Below are 27438 nucleotides of genomic sequence, written 5' to 3' on the forward strand. Positions count from 1 at the left end.
TAGGAAGGAAGGAAGGAAGGAAGGAAGGAAGGAAGGAAGGAGAGAGTTAGGAAGGAAGGATGGAAGGAAGGAGAGAGTTAGGAAGGAAGGATGGAAGGAAGGAGAGAGTTAGGAAGGAAGGATGGAAGGAAGGAGAGAGTTAGGAAGGAAGGAAGGAGAGAGTTAGGAAGGAGAGAGAGTTAGGAAGGAAGGAAGGAAGGAAGGAAGGAGAGAGTTAGGAAGGAAGGATGGAAGGAAGGATGGAAGGAAGGAAGGAAGGAAGGAGTTAGGAAGGAAGGAAGGAGAGAGTTAGGAAGGAAGGAAGGAGAGAGTTAGGAAGGAAGGATGGAAGGAAGGAGAGAGTTAGGAAGGAAGGAAGGAAGGAAGGAGAGAGTTAGGAAGGAAGGAAGGAAGGAAGGAAGGAGAGTTAGGAAGGAAGGAAGGAGAGAGTTAGGAAGGAAGGAAGGAAGGAAGGAAGGAGAGAGTTAGGAAGGAAGGATGGAAGGAAGGAAGGAGAGAGTTAGGAAGGAAGGATGGAAGGAAGGAAGGAGAGAGTTAGGAAGGAAGGATGGAAGGAAGGAGAGAGTTAGGAAGGAAGGAAGGAAGGAAGGAAGGAGAGAGTTAGGAAGGAAGGAAGGAGAGAGTTAGGAAGGAAGGAAGGAAGGAAGGAGAGAGTTAGGAAGGAAGGATGGAAGGAAGGAAGGAGAGAGTTAGGAAGGAAGGATGGAAGGAAGGAAGGAGAGAGTTAGGAAGGAAGGATGGAAGGAAGGAGAGAGTTAGGAAGGAAGGAAGGAGAGAGTTAGGAAGGAAGGAAGGAAGGAAGGAGAGAGTTAGGAAGGAAGGAAGGAGAGAGTTAGGAAGGAAGGAAGGAAGGAGAGAGTTAGGAAGGAAGGAAGGAAGGAGAGAGTTAGGAAGGAAGGAAGGAAGGAGAGAGTTAGGAAGGAAGGAAGGAAGGAGAGAGTTAGGAAGGAAGGAAGGAGAGAGTTAGGAAGGAAGGAAGGAGAGAGTTAGGAAGGAAGGAAGGAAGGAGAGAGTTAGGAAGGAAGGATGGAAGGAAGGAAGGAGAGAGTTAGGAAGGAAGGATGGAAGGAAGGAGAGAGTTAGGAAGGAAGGAAGGAAGGAAGGAAGGAGAGAGTTAGGAAGGAAGGAAGGAGAGAGTTAGGAAGGAAGGAAGGAAGGAGAGAGTTAGGAAGGAAGGATGGAAGGAAGGAAGGAGAGAGTTAGGAAGGAAGGATGGAAGGAAGGAAGGAGAGAGTTAGGAAGGAAGGAAGGAAGGAAGGAGAGAGTTAGGAAGGAAGGAAGGAGAGAGTTAGGAAGGAAGGAAGGAGAGAGTTAGGAAGGAAGGAAGGAAGGAGAGAGTTAGGAAGGAAGGAAGGAAGGAGAGAGTTAGGAAGGAAGGATGGAAGGAAGGAGAGAGTTAGGAAGGAAGGATGGAAGGAAGGAAGGAGAGAGTTAGGAAGGAAGGAAGGATGGAAGGAAGGAGAGAGTTAGGAAGGAAGGAAGGAGAGAGAGAGGAAGGAAGGAGAGAGTTAGGAAGGAAGGAAGGAAGGAGAGAGTTAGGAAGGAAGGAAGGAAGGAAGGAGAGAGTTAGGAAGGAAGGAAGGAGAGAGTTAGGAAGGAAGAAGGAAGGAAGGAGAGAGTTAGGAAGGAAGGATGGAAGGAAGGAAGGAGAGAGTTAGGAAGGAAGGAAGGAGAGAGAGTTAGGAAGGAGAGAGAGTTAGGAAGGAGAGAGAGTTAGGAAGGAAGGAAGGAAGGAAGGAAGGAGAGAGTTAGGAAGGAAGGATGGAAGGAAGGAAGGAGAGAGTTAGGAAGGAAGGAAGGATGGAAGGAAGGAGAGAGTTAGGAAGGAAGGAAGGAGAGAGAGAGGAAGGAAGGAGAGAGTTAGGAAGGAAGGAAGGAAGGAGAGAGTTAGGAAGGAAGGAAGGAAGGAAGGAGAGAGTTAGGAAGGAAGGAAGGAGAACGAGTTAGGAAGGAAGGAAGGAGAACGAGTTAGGAAGTAAGGAAGGAAGGAGAGAGTTAGGAAGTAAGGAAGGAAGGAGAGAGTTAGGAAGTAAGGAAGGAAGGAGAGAGTTAGGAAGTAAGGAAGGAAGGAGAGAGTTAGGAAGGAAGGAAGGAAGGAGAGAGTTAGGAAGGAAGGAAGGAAGGAGAGAGAGAGGAAGGAAGGAAGGAAGGAGAGAGTTAGGAAGGAAGGAAGGAAGGAAGGAGAGAGTTAGGAAGGAAGGAAGGAGAGAGAGAGGAAGGAAGGAGAGAGTTAGGAAGGAAGGAAGGAAGGAGAGAGTTAGGAAGGAAGGAAGGAAGGAAGGAAGGAGAGAGTTAGGAAGGAAGGAAGGAAGGAAGGAAGGAGAGAGTTAGGAAGGAAGGAAGGAAGGAAGGAAGGAGAGAGTTAGGAAGGAAGGAAGGAGAGCGAGTTAGGAAGTAAGGAAGGAAGGAGAGAGTTAGGAAGTAAGGAAGGAAGGAGAGAGTTAGGAAGTAAGGAAGGAAGGAGAGAGTTAGGAAGGAAGGAAGGAAGGAGAGAGTTAGGAAGGAAGGAAGGAAGGAGAGAGTTAGGAAGGAAGGAAGGAAGGAGAGAGTTAGGAAGGAAGGAAGGAAGGAGAGAGTTAGGAAGTAAGGAAGGAAGGAGAGAGTAAGGAAGGAAGGAAGGAGAGAGTTAGGAAGGAAGGAGAGAGTTAGGGGAAGGAAGGAAGGAAGGAGAGAGTTAGGAAGGAAGGAAGGAAGGAAGGAGAGAGTTAGGAAGGAAGGAAGGAAGGAAGGAAGGAGAGAGGAAGGAAGGAAGGAAGGAGAGAGTTAGGAAGGAAGGAAGGAAGGAAGGAAGGAGAGAGAGTTAGGAAGGAAGGAAAGAAGGAGAGAGAGTTAGGAAGGAAGGAGAGAGTTAGGAAGGAAGGAAGGAAGGAGAGAGTTAGGAAGGAAGGAAGGAAGGAGAGAGTTAGGAAGGAAGGAAGGAAGGAGAGAGTTAGGAAGGAAGGAAGGAAGGAGAGAGAGTTAGGAAGGAAGTTAGGAAGGAGAGAGAGTTAGGAAGGAAGTTAGGAAGGAAGGAAGTTAGTTAGGAAGGAAGTTAGGAAGGAAGGAAGTTAGGAAGGAAGGAAGGAAGGAGAGAGTTAGAAAGGAAGGAAGGAAGGAAGGAAGGAAGGAGAGAGAGGAAGGAAGGAAGGATGGAAGGAAGGAGAGAGTTAGGAAGGAAGGAAGGAGAGAGAGAGGAAGGAAGGAGAGAGTTAGGAAGGAAGGAAGGAAGGAGAGAGTTAGGAAGGAAGGAAGGAAGGAAGGAGAGAGTTAGGAAGGAAGGAAGGAAGGAAGGAGAGAGTTAGGAAGGAAGGAAGGAAGGAAGGAAGGAGAGAGTTAGGAAGGAAGGATGGAAGGAAGGAAGGAGAGAGTTAGGAAGGAAGGATGGAAGGAAGGAGAGAGTTAGGAAGGAAGGAAGGAGAGAGTTAGGAAGGAAGGAAGGAAGGAAGGAAGGAGAGAGTTAGGAAGGAAGGAAGGAGAGAGTTAGGAAGGAAGGAAGGAGAGAGTTAGGAAGGAAGGAAGGAAGGAAGGAGAGAGTTAGGAAGGAAGGATGGAAGGAAGGAAGGAGAGAGTTAGGAAGGAAGGATGGAAGGAAGGAAGGAGAGAGTTAGGAAGGAAGGAAGGAAGGAAGGAAGGAGAGAGTTAGGAAGGAAGGATGGAAGGAAGGAAGGAGAGAGTTAGGAAGGAAGGAAGGAGAGAGAGTTAGGAAGGAGAGAGAGTTAGGAAGGAGAGAGAGTTAGGAAGGAAGGAAGGAAGGAAGGAAGGAGAGAGTTAGGAAGGAAGGATGGAAGGAAGGAAGGAGAGAGTTAGGAAGGAAGGAAGGATGGAAGGAAGGAGAGAGTTAGGAAGGAAGGAAGGAGAGAGAGAGGAAGGAAGGAGAGAGTTAGGAAGGAAGGAAGGAAGGAGAGAGTTAGGAAGGAAGGAAGGAGAGCGAGTTAGGAAGGAAGGAAGGAGAGCGAGTTAGGAAGTAAGGAAGGAAGGAGAGAGTTAGGAAGTAAGGAAGGAAGGAGAGAGTTAGGAAGTAAGGAAGGAAGGAGAGAGTTAGGAAGTAAGGAAGGAAGGAGAGAGTTAGGAAGGAAGGAAGGAAGGAGAGAGAGAGGAAGGAAGGAAGGAAGGAGAGAGAGAGGAAGGAAGGAAGGAAGGAGAGAGTTAGGAAGGAAGGAAGGAAGGAAGGAGAGAGTTAGGAAGGAAGGAAGGAGAGAGAGAGGAAGGAAGGAGAGAGTTAGGAAGGAAGGAAGGAAGGAGAGAGTTAGGAAGGAAGGAAGGAAGGAGAGAGTTAGGAAGGAAGGAAGGAAGGAAGGAGGAGTTAGGAAGGAAGGAAGGAAGGAAGGAGAGAGTTAGGAAGGAAGGAAGGAGAGCGAGTTAGGAAGGAAGGAAGGAGAGCGAGTTAGGAAGTAAGGAAGGAAGGAGAGAGTTAGGAAGTAAGGAAGGAAGGAGAGAGTTAGGAAGAAGGAAGGAGGAGAGAGTTAGGAGGAGAGGTTAGGAAGGAAGGAAGGAAGGAGAGAGTTAGGAAGGAAGGAAGGAAGGAGAGAGTTAGGAAGTAAGGAAGGAAGGAGAGAGTAAGGAAGGAAGGAAGGAGAGAGTTAGGAAGGAAGGAGAGAGTTAGGAAGGAAGGAAGGAAGGAGAGAGTTAGGAAGGAAGGAAGGAAGGAAGGAGAGAGTTAGGAAGGAAGGAAGGAAGGAAGGAGAGAGGAGGAAGGAAGGAAGGAGAGAGTTGAGGAGGAAGGAAGGAAGGAAGGAGAGAGAGTTAGGAAGGAAGGAAAGAAGGAGAGAGAGTTAGGAAGGAAGGAGAGAGTTAGGAAGGAAGAGGAAGGAGAGAGTTAGGAAGGAAGGAAGGAAGGAGAGGTTAGGAAGGAAGGAAGGAAGGAGAGAGTTAGGAAGGAAGGAAGGAAGGAGAGAGAGTTAGGAAGGAAGTAGGAAGGAGAGAGTTAGGAAGGAAGTTAGGAAGGAAGGAAGTTAGGAAGGAAGGAGAGAGAGTTAGGAAGGAAGTTAGGAAGGAAGGAAGTTAGGAAGGAAGGAAGGAAGGAGAGAGTTAGAAAGGAAGGAAGGAAGGAAGGAAGGAGAGAGAGGAAGGAAGGAAGGATGGAAGGAAGGAGAGAGTTAGGAAGGAAGGAAGGAGAGAGAGAGGAAGGAAGGAGAGAGTTAGGAAGGAAGGAAGGAAGGAGAGAGTTAGGAAGGAAGGAAGGAAGGAGAGTTAGGAAGGAAGGAAGGAAGGAAGGAGAGAGTTAGGAAGGAAGGAAGGAAGGAAGGAAGGAGAGAGTTAGGAAGGAAGGATGGAAGGAAGGAAGGAGAGAGTTAGGAAGGAAGGATGGAAGGAAGGAGAGAGTTAGGAAGGAAGGAAGGAGAGAGTTAGGAAGGAAGGAAGGAAGGAGAGAGTTAGGAAGGAAGGAAGGAGAGAGTTAGGAAGGAAGGAAGGAGAGAGGAAGGAAGGAAGGAGAGAGTTAGGAAGGAAGGATGGAAGGAAGGAAGGAGAGAGTTAGGAAGGAAGGATGGAAGGAAGGAAGGAGAGAGTTAGGAAGGAAGGAAGGATGGAAGGAAGGAAGGAGAGAGTTAGGAAGGAAGGATGGAAGGAAGGAAGGAGAGAGTTAGGAAGGAAGGAAGGAGAGAGAGTTAGGAAGGAGAGAGAGTTAGGAAGGAGAGAGAGTTAGGAAGGAAGGAAGGAAGGAAGGAAGGAGAGAGTTAGGAAGGAAGGATGGAAGGAAGGAAGGAGAGAGTTAGGAAGGAAGGAAGGATGGAAGGAAGGAGAGAGTTAGGAAGGAAGGAAGGAGAGAGAGAGGAAGGAAGGAGAGAGTTAGGAAGGAAGGAAGGAAGGAGAGAGTTAGGAAGGAAGGAAGGAGAGCGAGTTAGGAAGTAAGGAAGGAAGGAGAGAGTTAGGAAGTAAGGAAGGAAGGAGAGAGTTAGGAAGTAAGGAAGGAAGGAGAGAGTTAGGAAGTAAGGAAGGAAGGAGAGAGTTAGGAAGGAAGGAAGGAAGGAGAGAGAGAGGAAGGAAGGAAGGAAGGAGAGAGAGAGGAAGGAAGGAAGGAAGGAGAGAGTTAGGAAGGAAGGAAGGAAGGAAGGAGAGAGTTAGGAAGGAAGGAAGGAGAGAGAGAGGAAGGAAGGAGAGAGTTAGGAAGGAAGGAAGGAAGGAGAGAGTTAGGAAGGAAGGAAGGAAGGAGAGAGTTAGGAAGGAAGGAAGGAAGGAAGGAAGGAGAGAGTTAGGAAGGAAGGAAGGAAGGAAGGAGAGAGTTAGGAAGGAAGGAAGGAGAGCGAGTTAGGAAGGAAGGAAGGAGAGCGAGTTAGGAAGTAAGGAAGGAAGGAGAGAGTTAGGAAGTAAGGAAGGAAGGAGAGAGTTAGGAAGTAAGGAAGGAAGGAGAGAGTTAGGAAGGAGAGAGTTAGGAAGGAAGGAAGGAAGGAGAGAGTTAGGAAGGAAGGATGGAAGGAAGGAAGGAGAGAGTTAGGAAGGAAGGAAGGATGGAAGGAAGGAGAGAGTTAGGAAGGAAGGAAGGAGAGAGAGAGGAAGGAAGGAGAGAGTTAGGAAGGAAGGAAGGAAGGAAGGAGAGAGTTAGGAAGGAAGGAAGGAGAGCGAGTTAGGAAGGAAGGAAGGAGAGCGAGTTAGGAAGTAAGGAAGGAAGGAGAGAGTTAGGAAGTAAGGAAGGAAGGAGAGAGTTAGGAAGTAAGGAAGGAAGGAGAGAGTTAGGAAGTAAGGAAGGAAGGAGAGAGTTAGGAAGGAAGGAAGGAAGGAGAGAGAGAGGAAGGAAGGAAGGAAGGAGAGAGAGAGGAAGGAAGGAAGGAAGGAGAGAGTTAGGAAGGAAGGAAGGAAGGAAGGAGAGAGTTAGGAAGGAAGGAAGGAGAGAGAGAGGAAGGAAGGAGAGAGTTAGGAAGGAAGGAAGGAAGGAGAGAGTTAGGAAGGAAGGAAGGAAGGAGAGAGTTAGGAAGGAAGGAAGGAAGGAAGGAAGGAGAGAGTTAGGAAGGAAGGAAGGAAGGAAGGAGAGAGTTAGGAAGGAAGGAAGGAGAGCGAGTTAGGAAGGAAGGAAGGAGAGCGAGTTAGGAAGTAAGGAAGGAAGGAGAGAGTTAGGAAGTAAGGAAGGAAGGAGAGAGTTAGGAAGTAAGGAAGGAAGGAGAGAGTTAGGAAGGAGAGAGTTAGGAAGGAAGGAAGGAAGGAGAGAGTTAGGAAGGAAGGAAGGAAGGAGAGAGTTAGGAAGTAAGGAAGGAAGGAGAGAGTAAGGAAGGAAGGAAGGAGAGAGTTAGGAAGGAAGGAGAGAGTTAGGAAGGAAGGAAGGAAGGAGAGAGTTAGGAAGGAAGGAAGGAAGGAAGGAGAGAGTTAGGAAGGAAGGAAGGAAGGAAGGAGAGAGGAAGGAAGGAAGGAGAGAGTTAGGAAGGAAGGAAGGAAGGAGAGAGAGTTAGGAAGGAAGGAAAGAAGGAGAGAGAGTTAGGAAGGAAGGAGAGAGTTAGGAAGGAAGGAAGGAAGGAAGGAGAGAGTTAGGAAGGAAGGAAGGAAGGAAGGAGAGAGTTAGGAAGGAAGGAAGGAAGGAGAGAGTTAGGAAGGAAGGAAGGAAGGAGAGAGTTAGGAAGGAAGTTAGGAAGGAGAGAGAGTTAGGAAGGAAGTTAGGAAGGAAGGAAGTTAGGAAGGAAGGAAGGAAGGAGAGAGTTAGAAAGGAAGGAAGGAAGGAAGGAAGGAGAGAGAGGAAGGAAGGAAGGATGGAAGGAAGGAGAGAGTTAGGAAGGAAGGAAGGAGAGAGAGAGGAAGGAAGGAGAGAGTTAGGAAGGAAGGAAGGAAGGAGAGAGTTAGGAAGGAAGGAAGGAGAGAGTTAGGAAGGAAGGAAGGAAGGAAGGAGAGAGTTAGGAAGGAAGGAAGGAGAGCGAGTTAGGAAGGAAGGAGAGCGAGTTAGGAAGGAAGGAAGGAGAGCGAGTTAGGAAGTAAGGAAGGAAGGAGAGAGTTAGGAAGTAAGGAAGGAAGGAGAGAGTTAGGAAGGAAGGAAGGAAGGAGAGAGTTAGGAAGTAAGGAAGGAAGGAGAGAGTTAGGAAGTAAGGAAGGAAGGAGAGAGTAAGGAAGGAAGGAAGGAAGGAGAGTTAGGAAGGAAGGAGAGAGTTAGGAATGAAGGAGAGAGTTAGGAAGGAAGGAAGGAAGGAGAGAGTTAGGAAGGAAGGAAGGAAGGAAGGAGAGAGTTAGGAAGGAAGGAAGGAAGGAAGGAGAGAGGAAGGAAGGAAGGAAGGAGAGAGTTAGGAAGGAAGGAAGGAAGGAGAGAGAGTTAGGAAGGAAGGAAAGAAGGAAGGAGAGAGTTAGGAAGGAAGGAGAGAGTTAGGAAGGAAGGAGAGAGTTAGGAAGGAAGGAAGGAAGGAAGGAGAGAGTTAGGAAGGAAGGAAGGAAGGAGAGAGTTAGGAAGGAAGGAAGGAAGGAGAGAGTTAGGAAGGAAGGAAGGAAGGAAGGAGAGAGTTAGGAAGGAAGGAAGGAGAGAGAGTTAGGAAGGAAGTTAGGAAGGAAGGAAGTTAGGAAGGAAGGAAGGAAGGAGAGAGTTAGGAAGGAAGGAAGGAAGGAGAGAGTTAGGAAGGAAGGAAGGAAGGAAGGAAGGAAGGAAGGAGAGAGTTAGGAAGGAAGGAAGGAAGGAAGGAGAGAGTTAGAAAGGAAGGAAGGAAGGAAGGAAGGAGAGAGAGTTAGGAAGGAAGGAAGGAAGGAGAGAGAGTTAGGAAGGAAGGAAGGAAGGAGAGAGAGTTAGGAAGGAAGGAGAGAGAGAGAGTTAGGAAGGAAGGAGAGAGAGAGAGTTAGGAAGGAAGGAAGGAGAGAGAGTTAGGAAGGAAGGAGAGAGAGTTAGGAAGGAAGGAAGGAAGGAGAGAGAGTTAGGAAGGAAGGAGAGAGTTAGGAAGGAAGGAAGGAAGGAGAGAGTTAGGAAGGAAGTTAGGAAGGATAGAAGGAAGGAGAGAGTTAGGAAGGAAGGAAGGAGAGAGAGAGTTAGGAAGGAAGGAAGGAGAGAGAGTTAGGAAGGAAGGAAGGAAGGAGAGAGAGTTAGGAAGGAAGGAAGGAAGGAGAGAGAGTTAGGAAGGAAGGAGAGAGTTAGGAAGGAAGGAGAGAGTTAGGAAGGAAGGAGAGAGTTAGGAAGGAAGGAGAGAGTTAGGAAGGAAGTTAGGAAGGAAGGAGAGAGTTAGGAAGGAAGTTAGGAAGGAAGGAAGGAAGTTAGGAAGGAAGGAAGGAAGTTAGGAAGGAAGGAAGGAAGGAAGTTAGGAAGGAAGTTAGGAAGGAAGTTAGGAAGGAAGGAAGTTAGGAAGGAAGTTAGGAAGGAAGGAAGGAGAGAGTTAGGAAGGAAGGAAGGAAGGAAGGAGAGAGTTAGGAAGGAAGGAGAGAGTTAGGAAGGAAGGAAGGAAGGAGAGAGTTAGGAAGGAAGGAAGGAAGGAGAGAGTTAGGAAGGAAGGAAGGAAGGAAGGAGAGAGTTAGGAAGGAAGGAAGGAAGGAAGGAGAGAGTTAGGAAGGAAGGAAGGAAGGAGAGAGTTAGGAAGGAAGGAAGGAAGGAGAGAGTTAGGAAGGAAGGAAGGAAGGAGAGAGTTAGGAAGGAAGGAAGGAAGGAAGGAAGGAGAGAGGAAGGAAGGAAGGAGAGAGTAAGGAAGGAAGGAAGGAAGGAGAGAGGAAGGAAGGAAGGAGAGAGGAAGGAAGGAAGGAAGGAGAGTTAGGAAGGAAGGAAGGAAGGAAGGAGAGAGTTAGGAAGGAAGGAAGGAAGGAAGGAGAGTTAGGAAGGAAGGAAGGAAGGAAGGAGAGCGTTAGGAAGGAAGGAAGGAGAGAGTTAGGAAGGAAGGAAGGAGAGAGTTAGGAAGGAAGGAAGGAGAGAGTTAGGAAGGAAGGAAGGAGAGAGTTAGGAAGGAAGGAAGGAGAGAGTTAGGAAGGAAGGAAGGAGAGAGTTAGGAAGGAAGGAAGGAGAGAGTTAGGAAGGAAGGAAGGAGAGAGTTAGGAAGGAAGGAAGGAGAGAGTTAGGAAGGAAGGAAGGAAGGAGAGAGTTAGGAAGGAAGGAAGGAAGGAGAGAGTTAGGAAGGAAGGAAGGAAGGAGAGAGTTAGGAAGGAAGGAAGGAAGGAAGGAGAGAGAGAGTTAGGAAGGAGAGAGAGAGGAAGGAAGGAAGGAGAGAGAGAGTTAGGAAGGAAGGAAGGAAGGAGAGAGTGAGTTAGGAAGGAAGGAAGGAAGGAGAGAGTTAGGAAGGAAGGAGAGAGTTAGGAAGGAAGGAAGGAAGGAGAGAGTTAGGAAGGAAGGAAGGAGAGAGTTAGGAAGGAGAGAGAGGGGAGGTAAGGAAGGAGAGAGAGAGAGAGGGGAGGGGAGGGAAGGAAGGAGAGAGAGGGGAGGGAAGGAAGGAGAGAGTTGGGAAGGAAGGAAGGAGAGAGTTGGGAAGGAAGGAAGGAGAGAGTTGGGAAGGAAGGAAGGAGAGAAGGGGAGAGTTAGGAAGGAAGGGGAGAGTCAGGAAGGAAGGAAGGAAGAGGACAGACAGAGAGAGAGATGGTCTCCATGTCTCTGACTGTCTCTCTCCGAGGCTGCTGTGCTAGCTCTACTATTGGCCTGTTATTTTAATACAGATGATGACATAATGAAAGCACTATTCACACAGCAATCAGCTCCATTTTAATCTTATACCCCCCCTCGCCTCGCACACTACCTCCTCTCCTCCCTACTCCATCTATCAAAGCTGGAGGAGGCTACGATGCCCAGACACACACACACACACACACACACACACACACACACACACACACACACAGATCGCTACTAGTTCCCTGCCCAAATTAAACAGCCACTGATTAATGAATGAGGTGCATATGATTAAAGACAATCAGAGATACAAGGAGGAGGATATGCGCTTTCATTGTTACTATTAGAAGCCTGTATGTGGCTATTTTTGGTATTTTACTTTGCTCCAAAGGATCTGCTTCCCTTACAGTGACATACCAGGAAGTATGCCTGTCTGTCTGGATGTCTCCCCAAATCCCTGATGGAAGAATAGTGTCAGTGAATCTGAAGATTACCCTTTTGGTCTAGTCTGTCTCTGTGTGTGTGGGTGTGTGTCTCTGTGTGGGGGGGTGTGTGTCTGTGTGGGGGGGTGTCTCTGTGTGGGTGTCTCTGTGTGGGTGTGTGTGTTTTGTGGGGGGAGGGGGGTGTCTCTGTTTGGGTGTGTGTCTCTGTTTGGGTGTGTGTCTCAGTGTGGGTGTTTTGTGTGTGCATGTGTGTGAGAGAGAATGAGAGGCAGTGTGAGCTGCTGTCAGTATGTGTGTTTCTTTATATAGACCCCCCCCCCCCCCCCGACTAGACAAGCAGCAGTAAATCTATGTTTGACCCATGTGTGTGTCAGCTGCCCAGAGCTTGCAAACGGTTATTAATCAGCCGTGACTGGTCTTATTGATCACGCTTCGGCCTGGTTAGGACTGAAAGTCCAGTGCACACACACACTAACCAACTCCTGTGTAAATTGCAGCTACCCTGCGTGCACTCTATCTCAGTGACAACGACTTTGAGATGCTTCCTCCAGACATCGGCAAGCTGGGCAAGCTGCAGATTGTGAGTCATTTATCTAAATATCTCCCTCTGAAAATCAGTGGTCTCCTTTCTCTCCTTCGTATTGCTTGGTTGGTTCCGTGTATTTTCTGTCACCTAGAACTGCCTTAATACAGGAGGGACGGTTCCCCACAATAAGGACTTCAAATGGAATATGTGTTTCTCCTATTGTGACGTCTCAAGGTTTTTTATTCTGATTGTAGTCGGGAAATCATTGTTTAGTATACAGTTGAAGGCGGAAGTTTACATACACTTAGGTTGGAGTCATTATAACTTGTTTTTTCTTTTCAAAAACTCCACACATTTCTTGTGAACAAACTATAGTTTTGGCAAGTCGGTTAGGACATCTACTTTGTGCAGGACACAAGTAATTTTTCTAACAATTGTTTAGACAGAGTATTTCACTTATAATTCATTATCACAATTCCAGTGGGTCAGAAGTTTACATACAGTAAGTTGACTGTGCCTTTAAACAGCTTGGAAAATTCCAGAAAATTATGTCAGGGCTTTAGAAGCTTCTGATAGGCTAATTGACATAATTTGAGTCAATTGGAGGTGTACCTGTGGATGTATTTCAAGGCCTACCTTCAAACTCAGTGCCTCTTTGCTTGACATCATGGGAAAATCAAAAGAAAGCCAAGACCTCAGAAAAAATATTGTAGACCTCCACAAGTCTGGTTCATCCTTGGGAGCAATTTCCAAACGCCTGAAGGTACCACGTTCATCTGTGTAAACAATAGCACGCAAGTATAAACACCATGGGACCACGTAGCCGTCATACTGCTCAGGAAGGAGACACGTTCTGTCTCTTAGAGATGCACGTACTTTGGTGCGAAAAGTGCAAATCAATCCCAGAACAACAGCAAAAGACCTTGTGAAGATGCTGGAGGAAACAGGTACGAAGGTATCTACATCCACAGTAAAATGAGTCCTATATCATCATAACCTGTAAGGCCACTCAGCAAGGAAGAAGCCACTGCTCCAAAACCCCCATTAAAAAAAGCCAGACTACGGTTTGCAACTGCACATGGGGACAAAGATTGTACTTTTTGGAGAAATGTCCTCTGGTCTGATGAAACAAAAATAGAACTGTTTGGCTGTAATGACCATCGTTATGTTTGGAGGAAAAAGGGGGAGGCTTGCAAGCTGAAGAACACCATCCCAACCGTGAAGCACGGGGGAAGGCAGCATCATGTTGTGGGGGTGCTTTGCTGCAGGAGGGACTGGTCCACTTCACAAAATAGATGGCATCATGAGGATGGAAAATTATGTGGATATATTGAAGCAACATCTCAAGACATCAGTCAGGAAGTTAAAGCTTGGTCACAAAGGGGTCTTCCAAATGGACAATGACCCCAAGCATACTTCCAAAGTTGTGGCAAAATGGCTTAAGGACAACAAAGTCAAGGTATTGGAGTGGCCATCACAAAGCCCTGACCTCAATCCTATAGAAAATTTGTGGGCAGAACTGAAAAAGCGATTGCGAGCAAGGAGGCCTACAAACCTGACTCAGTTACACCAGCTCTGTCAGGAGGAATGGGCCAAAATTCACCCAACTTATTGTAGGAAGCTTGTGGAAGGCTACCCGAAACATTTGACCCAAGTTAAACAATTTAAAGGCAATGCTACCAAATACTAACTGAGTGTATTCAAACTTCTGACCCACTGGGAATGTGATGAAAGAAATAAAAGCGGAAATAAATCATTCTCTCTACTATTATTCTGACATTTCACATTCTTAAAATAAAGTGGTGATCCTAACTGACCTAAAACAGGGAATATTTACTAGGATTAAATGTCAGGAATTGTGAAACTGAGTTTAAATGTATTTGGTAAGGTGTATGTAAACTTCCAACTTCAACTGGATGTGGATGAATGTCTGCTGTGCAAACAGTACAAATGTGTATACTGTATTCTATTCTACTGTATCTTAGTCTGTGCTGCTCTGACATTGCTCGTCCATATATTTATATATTCTTAATTCCATTCCTTTACTTAGATTTATGTGTACTGGGTATATGTTGTGTAATTTGTTAGATATTACTTGTTAGATATTACTGCGCTGTCGGAGCTAGGAACATTTCGCTACACCCACAATAACATCTGCTAAGCACGTGCATGTGACCAATAAAATGTGATTTGATTTTATACAGAATGTATAAATCCCTATTTTTCTCTCTGTATCCTCTTACTCCCTTTGTCTTTCTCTCTCGTCCTTCATCTCTCCCTCTATGTCTCTCTCATTACCCCCCCCCTTCTCTCCCCCTATCCTCCTCTCCATAGCTGAGTCTGAGGGATAATGACCTCATCTCTCTGCCTAAAGAGATAGGAGACCTGGCCCAGCTCAAAGAGCTCCACATTCAGGGCAACAGGCTCACTGTGCTGCCCCCTGAACTGGGTAAGACTGACCACACGAACACACTATTGTACACAGACACACAGTCACTGTATGTGGGCGCAGGTGTAGTTGACTGCTCCTCTGGTTGGCTGGCCTCTCCCAGCGTCGCCCCACTGCCCTCACCGTCCCACTGTGTGTGTGCCCCAGACCGCATGCTTCACAGATCCACAAACCCATGAACCCCCACAGAGGTCACCAGGGGTCAACCCTCTCTCTGACAGCCTGTAGAGTACAATGTGTGGACCCTCGCCACTGGAGGTCCTGCAGCTCAACCCAGCTCACTTTACAGAACTGAAACACCTTCCAGTACAATACGAAGGAAATATTTTCATCAGTTAGTTAAAAACAAAAAAGGGAATGTCTTCAGCTAAGACCTAAACTCGGAAGAGAGAGAGTTCAGGAGGGAGAGAAGAGGGAGGGAGAGATGGTCTCCTTTTTCTCTCACTCTCTGTGTAGAGCTGATTAGAATCTTCCTGTCACGGCTCCCTAATCCCAGTGTCTCACTGCTCTGGCCTTGTTAGAGCCACAGCTACACCACCAGCCAAAAGAGAGGATGGAAGATGGGGGAGGGAAATGATGTGGCGGAAGAGAGAATGTTAGAGGGACGGAGGGAGGCACAGGCGGAGGGAGCGACTGAGGGACGGGGTGCTCCAGAGATGGAGCAGAGGAAAAGAGGGGAGAAGGAGATGAAGAGGGAGTGGCCCATCTAACAAGGAGCAGCCAAGTGCACAGGAGAAGTGCACGTTTGGGGATAGAAGATCAGGCATTGTAGCTGTCAAGACCACACTGGAGAGAAGAAGGACTAACACCTACCTCATCCTGTAACCAGGGGAGAGGGATGATGGAGCGGTGGGAAGGAAAAGAGGAAAAATAAGGGAGATGAGGTTTCAAATGTATGTAATATAAATCTAAAAAAGTGTATTTCAGGCAGATTATTACAGTTTAACCATACTGTAAAACCATCAAATCATTCAGTCTCTGAATTCAACCCTAGTTCGTTCTCACAAAAAAATCCCAGACAAAGCTGAAAGCAAGAAGTTGAGTAAGAAGAGCAGTGAAACTGTAGATTCTGTACTATTATAGATGAACAGCTGAACAACCCTAACTGACTAGCTAGCATGGGGCTGCTGGTGTTGGCTTCCTCTGACCAGGCGTAACGTTGGGTTGAGGTTGGGGGGGGGACCTTGGGGTTTTAGGTTTTAGGCCCAGACAGCTCTCTCGGTGCTGGGCTAATCAGATATGTGTTAATTGGTCTCTGAGGTGCTACCACCGACCACATTGGCACTGTGACCCGTCGCCCGCGCCACAATGTTGTCAGAACGTTGTTCACTCTTTCGCCCTTTCTCTCCCTCTTTCCTCACTCCTCTTCTCCCCACACCTTCATCTCTCCACCCGTTGACCTCTTCTCCCTCCCTTCTTTCCTCCCTGACACATTTCTATATCACTCTAAATCTCCTAATCTCTCTCTGTTCATCCCCTCTCCCTCCCTCTTTCTCTTCAGGTAACCTGGATCTGACTGGGCCTAAGCAGGTGTTCAAGGCTGAGAACAACCCGTGGGTGACCCCCATTGCAGACCAGTTCCAGCTGGGAGTCTCCCATGTGTTTGAATACGTCCGCTCCGAGACCTACAAGTAGTAAGTAGTCTAATCTACAAACACCCCTCCACCTATAGCAGTAGTGGACTCACTGACTCTGACCTACTGAGGGAGAGGGCTCTAAGAGGAGAGAATGGGGTGTGTGTGTGTGTGTGTGTGTGTGTGTGTGTGTGTGTGTGTGTGTGTGTGTGTGTGTGTGTGTGTGTGTGTGTGTGTGTGTATTAAGGACTTTCATGCGTGTGACTGTCTGTGTCTCCCTCTCCCGCTGGTCTTGTGGCTGTATCATGGTGTTGTTGGACCCTCGCCCTGCCCTGCTCTCTTCTGGGCCCTCAAACCTTTACTTCTCATTAGGGACAGAGCGGGGGATACGTGGATCCTCTGTCCTCTCCCTCCTCTCCTCTCCTTCCCTCTTTTCTTGTTCTGTCCATTGAGTTGCTGGACTGCCACGTCAACGCAATCCTCCAGCCGAGACCCACTCACTTTTATAGACCTGAGGGAGGGCGTCCGTTCCTCTACCGCCGGTGTACAGTACCTTTCTGTTGCGTCTAGTAGAGGTCGACCGATTATGATTTTTCAATGCCGATACCGATTATTGGGTGACCCCAGGGGGGAAAAACCGATACCGATTAATCGGCCGATTATAATTTTTTTATTATAATTTTTTTTTTTTCATTCATTTCTTTTTTTTCTTTTTTTTTATTATGATTGGTATTATTTATTTTGTTTTATTTATTTTTAAAATATATTATTTTTTGTTGTAATAATGACAATTACAACAATACTGAATGAACACTTATTTTAACTTAATATAATACATAAATAAAATCAATTTAGCCTCAGATAAATAATGAAACATGTTCAATTTGGTTTAAATAATGCAAAAACAAAGTGTTGGAGAAGAAAGTAAAAGTGCAATATATGTGCCGTGTAAGAAAGCTAACGTTTAAGTGCCTTGCTCAGAACATGGGAACATATGAAAGCTGGTGGTTCCTTTTAACATGAGTCTTCAATATTTCCAGGTAAGAAGTTTTAGGTTGTAGTTATTATAGGAATTATAGGACTATTTCTCTATACGATTTGTATTTCATATACCTTTGACTATTGGATGTTCTTATAGGCACTTTAGTATTGCCAGTGTAACAGCTCCTACCTGGGCTCGAACCAGGAACACATCGACAACAGCCACCCTCGATGCAGCGTTACCCATGCAGAGCAAGGGGAACAACTACTCCAAGTTTCAGAACGAGTGACGTTTGAAACGCTATTAGCGTGCACCCGGCTAACTAGCTAGCCATTTCACATTGGTTACACCAGCCTAATCTTGGAAGTTGACAGGCTTGAAGTCATAAACAGCGCAATGCTTGAAGCATTGTGAAGAGCTGTTGGCAAACGCACGAAAGTGCTGTTTGAATGAATGCTTACGAGCCTGCTGCTGCCTACCACCGCTCAGTCAGACTGCTCTATCAAATCATAGACTTAATTATAAAAACACACAGAAATACGAGCCTTAGGTCATTTAATATGGTCGAATCCAGAAACTATCATCTCGAAAACAAAACGTTTATTTTTTTCAGTGAAATACGGAACCGTTCCGTATTTTATCTAATGGGTGGCAACCCTAAGTCTAAATATTCCTGTTACATTGCACAACCTTCAATGGTATGTCATAATTACATCAAATTCTGGCAAATTAGTTCACAACGAGCCAGGCAATGAACGCAAGAGCAGTGACACAATTTCATGTTAGCAGGCAATATTAACTAAATATGCAGGTTAAAAAATATATACTTGTGTATTAATTTTAAATAAAGGTGTAAAAAAAAAAAGTGTAAATCGGCAAATTGGTGGCCAAAAATACCGATTTGTTATGAAAACTTGAAATCGGCCCTAATTAATCGGCCATTCCGATTAATCGGTCGACCTCTAGGCTCCGACCCCAGCTGTCTATGTCCCAGACTCCCTCAGCGCCAGACTCAGACACAAGGATGGAGAGCTGGAGGAGGGAGGTGATACAGACCTGTAAGACTTGGCCATTGGTGTGAGCCAATGTTCTCTCTAAGCCACACACTTCCTCCAGGACTGGCAAACAGAAGAAACGCCAGCCCACACAGAGACGCAAGAGGAGATTAAACTTCACTGAGTTCGCCCCATTAGTTTGCACAATACAGATCAACGTTTTTTTTCCTGTGATCGAATAAACATTATATCAGCCCCTTTTCAATGCAACAAACCAAAACAAATCTAACTTTGCAAGACTGAGTGTGTGATTTTGTTGTAGGCAGAGCCAGAGTGCAACGGAGTAGGATTCTATTGGAGGGTGTAGCCCACGAGAGGTCTTTCAATCACCCACAAGTGAATCTGCTTTTCAGATCAGTGCCGCGAGTGTGCACATTTTGTTGATATTCTTTGCTAGTTAGCAAGTTAACCCAGTTATTGGTAAGTATAGGGCAGCAATAGGGAGTTAGTTTGGTGGGAGCTACCCAGAGACCAGAGCTAACAGCATGAAATAACACTCACAACAACAGCACAGCCCTGTCTGACAAGCCCTGGAGCTGTCAATGTCTGCTTTGAGTTACCTCTACTGTCTGTTCACTGCTGAGCCCATCTTTACTATAAAACCTCACACACACTTTCTATTTCTCTCTGTGTCTCGCTCTCTCTTGTAATATGTTTTTCTGTTTTAAAAGAGCGGAGACTTTGAAAGATTTCCTGTGTGTGGATGGTAAGGCTAATTTTAGTCCTCTTATAGAGGGCAGTTTTATTTTGAAGTCTTTGTTTCTGGAACAACCCAGTCAGGTCATTCTAGTTAATGTCTGTGTGTCTAGTTGGTTCTATTAACCCAGAATCAGATCAATTACTATGACGGGCTTGAGGCATTCATTTTGTCTGTCTGTGACTGGGGACTGGTATTGTAGTAGAGTATCGGCCCATTTCAAAGCTATTTATGCACTTAAACATTATCTATGCATTGAAACCCGTAGTTTTGGTTTGTACTGTACCAGATATGTTCTTAGATGGCACAGTTGAACTAGCCTTGTCCATTGCTCTATGTACTGTAGCTAACTTCTGGGCTCTCGAGTGGCACAGCGGTCTAACTCTTCGATCACACCAACAGCGTCATTACATTTCAGTACATCAGAATTACATTCATTTCCAATGAAACGCTGCGTTTGCCTTGCAGCATTGCGTTTGCAAAGGCAGTTGCAGTGCGTTCTGTGTGGTGCCTACGTTGGGTTTATCGAACATATGCGTCAGACTGTATTTGTCGACGGCTTGACAGAAATGGCAGCAGAAGGTGAGTGTTGAACTTTTGTTGTGTACATATTCAGATGATGCTGCGTGCTATTTTGCACATGGACGCTGGCGGTGTGTTCGAAGCGTAAGGCTAGAGGCGTCACTACGGACCCTGGTTCAATCCCGGGCTGTATCACAACCGGCCGTGATCGGGAGTCCCATAGGGCGGTGCAAAATTGGGCCAGCGTCGCCCAGGTTAGGAGAGGGTTTGGCCGGGGTAGGCCGTCATTGTAAAATAAGAATTTGTTCTTAACTGACTTGCCTAGTTAAATAAAGAAAATACAAAATGTTAAACTAGAAGACCAGAGATACAGTCTAGGTTGAGGCGGTGAAAAATTGGGCCAGTGTCGCCTGGGTTAGGGGAGGGTTTAGTAGGCCGTCATTGGGAGGCGAACGCAGAACAAATCCCTCTGTTGAATACTTTCATATCCAGCTGATCCTACATCTTCAGAGAGACTCGACCCACACACTGGAACTTATCTTCCTACACACGCTGGTGTGTGTGTGTGTGTGTGTGTGTGTGGTGTGTGTGTGTGTGTGTGTGTGTGTGTGTGTGTGTGTGTGTGTGTGTGTGTGGTGTGTGTGTGTGTGTGTGTGTGCCTCTGTGACCTGGTGCAAGGAAATGTCTGTCTGGGTTTATCCAAAACTATGGCATCCCACTCTACTGTTGAACTGTAGTAGATTCTGCAAACATACAATATGCACTGTCATGCTCATAGTTACACCTTTTGTTGCAATCAAACCAACAGCAGTTTTTGTCAATCCAATATAGTACACTTATTTTAGCGTTCTGTTTACAAAGTGTACGTTTTCTTGGACGTTTCCCTCTGTGTTTTGATTGGCGTATGCTAATGTAGCGCTGGCCACTGACCAACGGCAGGTTTGATACACAATCAATGCTGTCTGCATCAGTGATGATGTTAAACGCTGCTGGTCAATGAAAATGCCGGGTACCATAAATCACTACTCAGACAGGCCAAGTCAAACCGGCGTCGCTGCCGCTGAGATTATACTAGACCTCTCGCTTTATCTGTCTCATAAGTCATCTTTATATTTCCTCATCGATTCGCTGATTCATCAAGACAAAAGTGGTGGTGAATGTGCTGTTGGAAACATCACTGTCTGCTGTAGATACTGCCATTTTTATTTGGTATTGCAGGGGACCGATTGCAAGTTTCACGATCGATGATTGTTCCTGCTAATATTATGTATTATATAGTGTTTTGTATAAAGTGCCTCAACTGTACCTTCGTTTAGTGTTCTCCTTGGTACAGAATTCAAGGCCTCTAGGCCTAAATCTATTATGAGCTGGCAAAGTTGCACCAATGTTTCTTCCTTCCTTGTCAGTCAGCTTACATCCTCCTCTTCTGTAAAGTGGAAAATACATTTCTCCAAGAGACAAAATAAGCATTTGCTTGCAGAAGTTCCGTAGTCGCATGTCTTCCACAATTTATTTAGATGCCATTCTAGCTTTTTTGTGTTAAAAGGTTTTTTAATGACTCATTTGCTAGGAGTTAATAGGTTTTGTCTCTTTGAGTCTAGTCAGTTGGTACATGGGTTATGCTCGTCATGGACATGGTGTGCTGTAGCACTCTGTGAAATCACTGTGAGGTGGATTTTAAATAGGCTATTCAGACAATGTGATCCTCATTTTCTGTTAGTGTGTTAACGAGGTGCAGACTTTGTGGGGGATGGTGTTATTAGTGTACTTTCACTTTACTGGGCCCCTTCCCTGTGTGTGTGTGTGTGTGTGTGTGTGTGTGTGTGTGTGTGTGTGTGTGTGTGTGTGTGTGTGTGTGTGTGTCAGTCAGACCTGGGTTCAAATTCTATTTGGGGTTTTGAATTGACTTACAAAGACATTTTGAAGGTAGTAGTTAAATATTGGAATATATTTGGAAATACACTTGAAATGTGTTGGCATGTATTTGAAAATATTTAAATACACAGTATTTTCAAATACAAATATTTAAATGCTCCCAATTGTTTTGAACCAAGGTCTGTGTGGTATTTGGAAAAAACGTATTTATAGGAAGTTATTAGAAAATACTTTCAAATAGAAGTACCTGATTTGGGCACATTATTTGAAAATGCACAGAAAATAAGTAAACTAACTAATAATTAAATATGCATGTATTTCAACCCAGTTCTTGTGTGGGGGGGGTAACGGTTATCTCACATTAGACAGGCGTTAACAGGCCTCCGGGTTGGGTCTGGCCCCCGAAGAATTCATACGCGCAACAGCATCCTTCTCACTTTCCTCAGTGTCCTTCAGACACCACTACTCAAGACTCACTCTCTATTCCTCCTTCTCTCACTCCCTTTTCCCTCTCCCACTATTTCTCCTTCTCACTCTTTTCCCTTCTCTTACTCTGCCTCCATCTAGCCCTCTTTCTCCTATCACTCTCTCTCCCTCTTCCCTTCTGTCTCTACATCAGTTTACTCACCAACATGTCATGGAGTTTATTTCCATTGCTTGCTCAGGGATAAGAGTATCAATGTGCTTTTCTTGCTATGTCCTCTTGAACAAAGAATACATTGCAGTTGGTACTACACTATAGAGCATTAGACATTTCTGCATGAGTTTAGTTCAACCCTACCTTCACCCAACTAAGGTCTCTTCTATCACGATCACTGCTTTCTCTCGGCGTTGTCAATAGTATCCAGAAATAGCTGTGTGGAGATTTGTCTTCAGTCTTCTGTGGTTTTCTGAAGCCCCAAACCATAGTGCAACACCAGGATACTCATCCGTTTAGGAGCGGGTGTTTTGAGGAGGAGGGAATGGACTGTTAAGTAGTGCCCTCTCTCCTCTCTTCCCTTCGTCCTTCTTAGTTCTTCAAATGAAGTGTGTGTTTGTGTGTGTGTGTTTTGGCTTAATTGTGTTTTCATTTCTCAGTCAGCTCTGGACAGCTGTGCAGTGACGAACACTAGCCACCCTCTCTTATCAGCAACCATTAAGAGAAGAGAGAGAAATGGAGCGAGAGAAATCTGTTGTGTGTAAAGGAGTAGCATTTGAGTTTACCATGTGTTATTGCTTTATGATTATGCCATGGCTTTCCCTTCGCCTCTGTCTGTCAGTCCACCAGTCCGGCTGCCAATTATTTCTGTCAAGTTAACAAGCTCCATATGAAATATGCATGACAGGTAGACACACACACACACACACACACACACACACACACACACACACACACACACACACACACACACACACACACACACACACCTGCTGTGAAACTACTACTGCTGGCTTCAGACAGACAGCTTCAGACAGACAGCTTCAGACAGCTGAATAGGCTCTAGGTGTATCAGTTAAAAAATACTTTAAACCTATTAGGAAGTGTTCTCCTCAATGCTGTGTGGGCATTCGGATCATTAGGAACCAATCAGGGTTTGTCTGGTCTAGACACAGGTGCTCAGCACTTTACAAACCCACCCGCTGAGTCTGCCATCTAAATAGTACCCTATGTAATGCACTACCTTTGATCAGGGTCCGTAGAGCAATGGCCATGTCAGTCACGTGATATTTTTTATTTTTTTAAATGATGTGTTTTTTAAACCATAGACCTCTGTGGAGTTGTTATTTTTGTAGGACTTTTGAGTTTTATTTTGAGTCCGACCTCAAAGTACAATGAGAGAGGCAAGGTGATAGATGATGTTATCAAGTGTTTAACTCTGAATTCAACTAACACGTTAGTGTCATAACGGTAGGAGAGGGGAGGAAAATCCTTTGCACTAAGCTTCTCTCTGGTGTAGCTAACCCCGAACACACAGACACACACACTTTTACCTTAGCATATTTTATCAGGCGTTTCTGCATGGCTAGCTAGCCCGAGTTCGTTAATTCTGCTGAATGTGCTCAGAAGAGTTTTCAGACTTTATCCTCCGAGCTAATTATATTCATGCATTAATGAATACGCCCCGCCTCGCTGACATGGGTGGACAGGGGCCCACTGGCTACTGGGTACGTCTGCCATTTGGGTCTTTGCTCCCTCTGTGACTAGTATGTGTCTGGAGCTAGCCGAGGCTGATGAGCTAGTAGTGCAGCTGTTGGTGTATGAGGCTGGTGAAATGGCTGATGAGCTATAAGCAAACTTTGTCAATCTCAGTACGGACTGAAGCAGTCCGTGATAGTTGAAACCTGAACGTCCAAAATCGACTGTATATTCACAGATCTAGAGTCTGCCCATTAGAAAGAAAAACACTTCTGTGCGGAGGAGGACAGTGAAGACCTGGCGTGTTATTGTCTTGTAGTGGCAGATTGCAGATCGTTTTCCATACTGTCCAACACTATACAGACCCTGTATAGTATATAACCACAGTACATCAGACCCTGTTATGGTATATAACCACAAACCACAGGGATAGAATAAACTGTCCAGCTCCCTGCCTCAGCCTAAATCCATAGTGACAAGGCCACAGGAAATCCATGGGGAGGCTCGATGAGACTAAATGACAATAATTAAGACGCATGACAAACGAGCTGTGCTCCCAGCCTATGACAGATCTTCCCTCCACTCCTACTCTCCTCCCTGCCTGCCCACATCGTTAGCTGTAACCTTAAGGATGATCGAACAGTCTATTGTTGCTGACTGACCAGCCCAGTGCTATGCCTACGTGTCTCACCGACCAACGAGGGTAAGAAAAATTTGGGATATTCTACCTCCGCTTTTACACAACTCATAGCACCAACGTATTGTAATGCGTATACCCCTGAGAGAAATGATAATACCAATGACCCTAATGTAGATCCTCAAGAGTCGTGTATCATTCTAGGCAATTAGTGCAGGCCTACTACTGTGTGTACGAGGTTGTAGGACTGTATTTGTGCCTTAGAAGTGGATGGCTACTTCGTTAATAATGCATGTTGTACAGAGGCTACTTTGTGATATTGTTACATCATTGATTTCTCTGATTTTTCTTCCTCACGGGGGCCTCAATCGTGCTGTTTGGGGCCCTCGATTGGCCCCTTGTCCCCATTCATTACGGGGACTGAGAGAAAGAAGGAGAGAGAGAGAGAGTGGGGAAGAGAAAGTGTGGGGGAGAGAGCAAAGGTAGAGAGACAAGGCCCCTGTATGTTTGTCCTTTAATGAGGCGTCTGATTGATAACCTGTAGGAGGCCCCTGGCCACTCAGGGGCCCGTGTTATAGAGCTGTCCTCGAGGCCCGGCTAATGAGAAGTGATGGGACTCCAGTGATCTCTCACCCCATTTGACCTGACCTATAGATACTTTCTTCTCTGAGGTATGCAGATTCCGATGCATAGTACAGAGAAAGGTATACTTGGAAATTTGCAATGACTGTAATATGTGGTTGTTTCCCTCCTATTAACCTTAGTTGAATGTACTGACTGTAAGTCACTCTGGATGAGAGTTTCTGCTAAATGACAAAAGTAATAGTTTGTACGTATTTCTAGGCGCCATATGAGTTTGAATTAACTTATAACTAGAGCAATTGATAGAAATGGTAGATCTTGATTTCACTCAGAAGTATATTTCCATCTGTAAAACCTATAGTAATGCTATAAAATAACTGTTAAACTGAAAATGGAACGGCCTCCCGAGTGGCGCAGTGGTCTAAGGCACTGCATCGCTGTGCTTGAGGCGTCACAAAAGACTCGGGTTTGATCCCGAGGCCGTGTTGCCAGCCGGCCGCGACCGGGAAACCCATGAGGCGGCGCACAATTGGCCCAGCATCGTCAGGGGAGGGTTTGGCAGGCCGGGATGTCCTTGTCCCATCGCACTCTAGCGACTCCTTGTGGTGGGCCGGGCACAATGCACGCTGACGCGGTCGCCAGTTGTACGGTGTTTCCTCCGACACATTGGCGCGGTTGGCTTCCGGGTTAAGCGATCAGTGCGTCAAGAAGCAGTGCGGCTTGTCAGGGACGTGTTTCGGAAGACGCATGGCTCTCGACCTTCGCCTCTCCCACGTCCATACAGCGATGGGACAAGACTGTAACTACCAATTAGCTATCACGAAATTGATGAGAAAAGGGGGTAAAAAGGACCCCCCAAAAATGATTAAACAAAAAAACATCTAAAATGGAACAGGATGATAAAGGATAGAGCTGGGACGATAAACTGAAAATCTTCGACACTGACCATACCGATCACTTATCATAGGCATTTTGCAGATATTGTTCATTACAATAAGCAGCCTATACTAGCGAAATTTATAATGGATTAAGTTTGCTAATATGTGTGATTTGTTAATGGGACAATTGATGGCAATAACCATCAAACTGGTAGTAGTAGTTTAAAGGATAATAAAAAATATAAATACTTTGGTGCACATTGCTATAAACTTATCTTGTATTTATTGTTATCGCAAGGCAATTTATTGCGATTTTTGTCCATATCCCCCAGCTCTAATACAGGACACCTGATATCAGATCAATGATCCATGGTGGTGCACAATTATCAAGAGAGAGAGAACCTATGGACACAGACACTGGCAAGTGCCTTGATTATTTAAGCCGTGTAAAATGGAAAATAGAAAAATCCTTATAAAGAGTCTCTAAGACCACACCAGGACCCATTAAGTTCTCCGGGCTGCTTTCCCCCTTTTAATGGCCCTAAGTGTTCACAAGGGTCCTATCCAGTCCCCTCTCCACTCACTGCAATGCTATGGGAAATCTTTGTGTTTATGCAGAGACAGAACTGCTGCCGCTGCCCATGTACAGTAGTAACAAGACTCTAGTCGGCACCGCAATGATTTGCGCTGTATGTATGTGTGTTTGTGGCAAGGGGGGGGGCAGTTCTGTGGATATCCCATCTTCCCCTTGGGCTCTGGCCTCTCCAGTGAACAACAGACTGTGACAGAGTGAGGAAGAGAGGGGGGAGAGAGAGGGAGGACAGAGCACACGGAGGAGGAGGAGGAGGAGGAAGAGGGGAATGGGACGTCTCGGTGTAGACTTTCCCATGGGATGGAACGTCTAGTTTTTGCCCCCAATATTTTTATGAATATCGCTAGCAACAGAATCAACTAATTTTAAATGACATATCTACAGTAGAAAATAGCAGAATAAAACTGCAGATAAGCTTTCTTGACTTGGGCATACATTTTTGCCAACATGGCTAACCAAAGTCGATTGACACTTCCGTGCGCCACATGGTCACTTCATTATGAATGTTGAATAGCTTGCCGTGTATTTATCCTAGAGACTTAGTTTATTGTAGTGGCTGCAGCTCAATCCCGTCTCTACGCCGTTATAAAGTTTGTGCATAAGCCATAAATGGCATTTTTCTACACACGAGGTTCCAAACAAGAAAATCGTAATTAAATAGTCTGTAAAACCAAAACTGTGTGAGCTACAAACTAATATGACTCCCACAAACACTACAGTGTCAGTTGTTTGGCTCTACGACATCCACAAGCTTTACAGCAGTCATCTGAAGGTAACTCCATACCGACTGTCAAAATAGCAAAAGGGGTCAAATGTGCCAAAAATAAATAACGTGACCAAAACCTGGGTCTAAACATTGGATCGAAGTTTTCTCATATCTCATAGATGCCTATACAGACACTTCAAAACCTTGTTCCTCTGAGTTATTTTTTGACTGGGCAATAGCAGTTTAGGCCTAATTCTGCAGGTGTCCTAAAATTCAAAATCAAATGGCTGAATGATACATTTTTTGACTATCTTAAAGCAATTCCATATTTTAGCTCAGTAGATTTTGTGATCTAAGGGATTAGACCTACAGGTTAAACGGCTGTTCTTAGCAGACTTTTTTTGAATTTAGGTGTATGTGACGCAGTTCGTTTTGCAGCCACGGTCCCAGCAATTTTGCCAATTCTCCCCAATTGGTAGTTAGTCTGGTCCCATCGCTGCAACTCACGTACGGACTTGGGAAATTCTTGACACAACGCCCGCTTAACCCCGGAAGCCAGCCGCACCAATGTGTCGGAGGAAACACTGTGCACCTGGCGACCTGGTTCGAGTCCAGGCTCTGTTGCAGCCGGCCGCGACCGGGAGACCCATGGGGCGGCACACAATTGGCTCAGCATCGTCTGGGTTAGGGGAGGGTTTTGCCGGCAGGGATGTTCTTGTCCCATTGCGCTCTAGCGACTCCTGTGGCGGGCAGGGCACAATGCACGGTGCAGTGCCTTAGACCACTGCACCACTTGGGAGGCCTCTCACATGGCCCATTATATCGGCATTTATTGGGCTACGTCAGCCAATAGGGTAGACCTAGTTTGAAAGAGAATACAGTTATAAAGGAGAGTGGATACTTATTTGACTTGAGCTACGTTTTGCATAACTGGATGATTCTACAGAGCAGGATGATTTGCAAGCAGAGTAAAATACATGTGTTATCAGTATTTATTTCCAGTCGGATTCTGGAGTCTAAATGAGCCTCTCATATTTAGGAAGTTAAGGACAACTGCGCAGTGCGTCAAAGCCCATATAACCTAGTCTACCGGCTATTTAATTGTGACCACACATATAGGCCTACTTGATCTCGCACGCCCAACAAAATATAATAAATGTAGGCTGCTGAACGTAAATCAGCAAAAATTAGGTTATTTGATTTGGTGAATATTGCGACGGGGGATTTTAACACACTAGATAACGGATAGCCTACAAAGCAAAAGACAACCTTTTTCGAAATCACCTTGCATAACTTTGATAGGAGCCGGCAGACATAAATAAATGTGTTATCAATATTGATTTCCAGTCAA

At 45.7% G+C, this 27438-nt stretch overlaps 1 protein-coding gene across 2 annotated transcripts in view; it reads left to right on the top strand.

The window, feature by feature from the left end:
* The window catches only part of rsu1 (Ras suppressor protein 1), a 44983-nt gene that overhangs the window by 12921 nt on the left and 4624 nt on the right, over window positions 1-27438 (top strand). For both annotated transcript variants that reach the window (XM_014157417.3, XM_014157418.3), the window contains exons 6-8: window positions 11394-11476; window positions 13757-13871; window positions 15373-15505. In XM_014157417.3, coding sequence (XP_014012892.1) covers window positions 11394-11476; window positions 13757-13871; window positions 15373-15505 — 331 coding nt within the window. The remainder of the gene's footprint in view (window positions 1-11393; window positions 11477-13756; window positions 13872-15372; window positions 15506-27438) is intronic.

This window comes from Salmo salar, chromosome 19 (assembly GCF_965601325.2).
Source record: "Salmo salar chromosome 19, fSalSal1, whole genome shotgun sequence".
Classification (NCBI taxonomy): domain Eukaryota; kingdom Metazoa; phylum Chordata; class Actinopteri; order Salmoniformes; family Salmonidae; genus Salmo; species Salmo salar.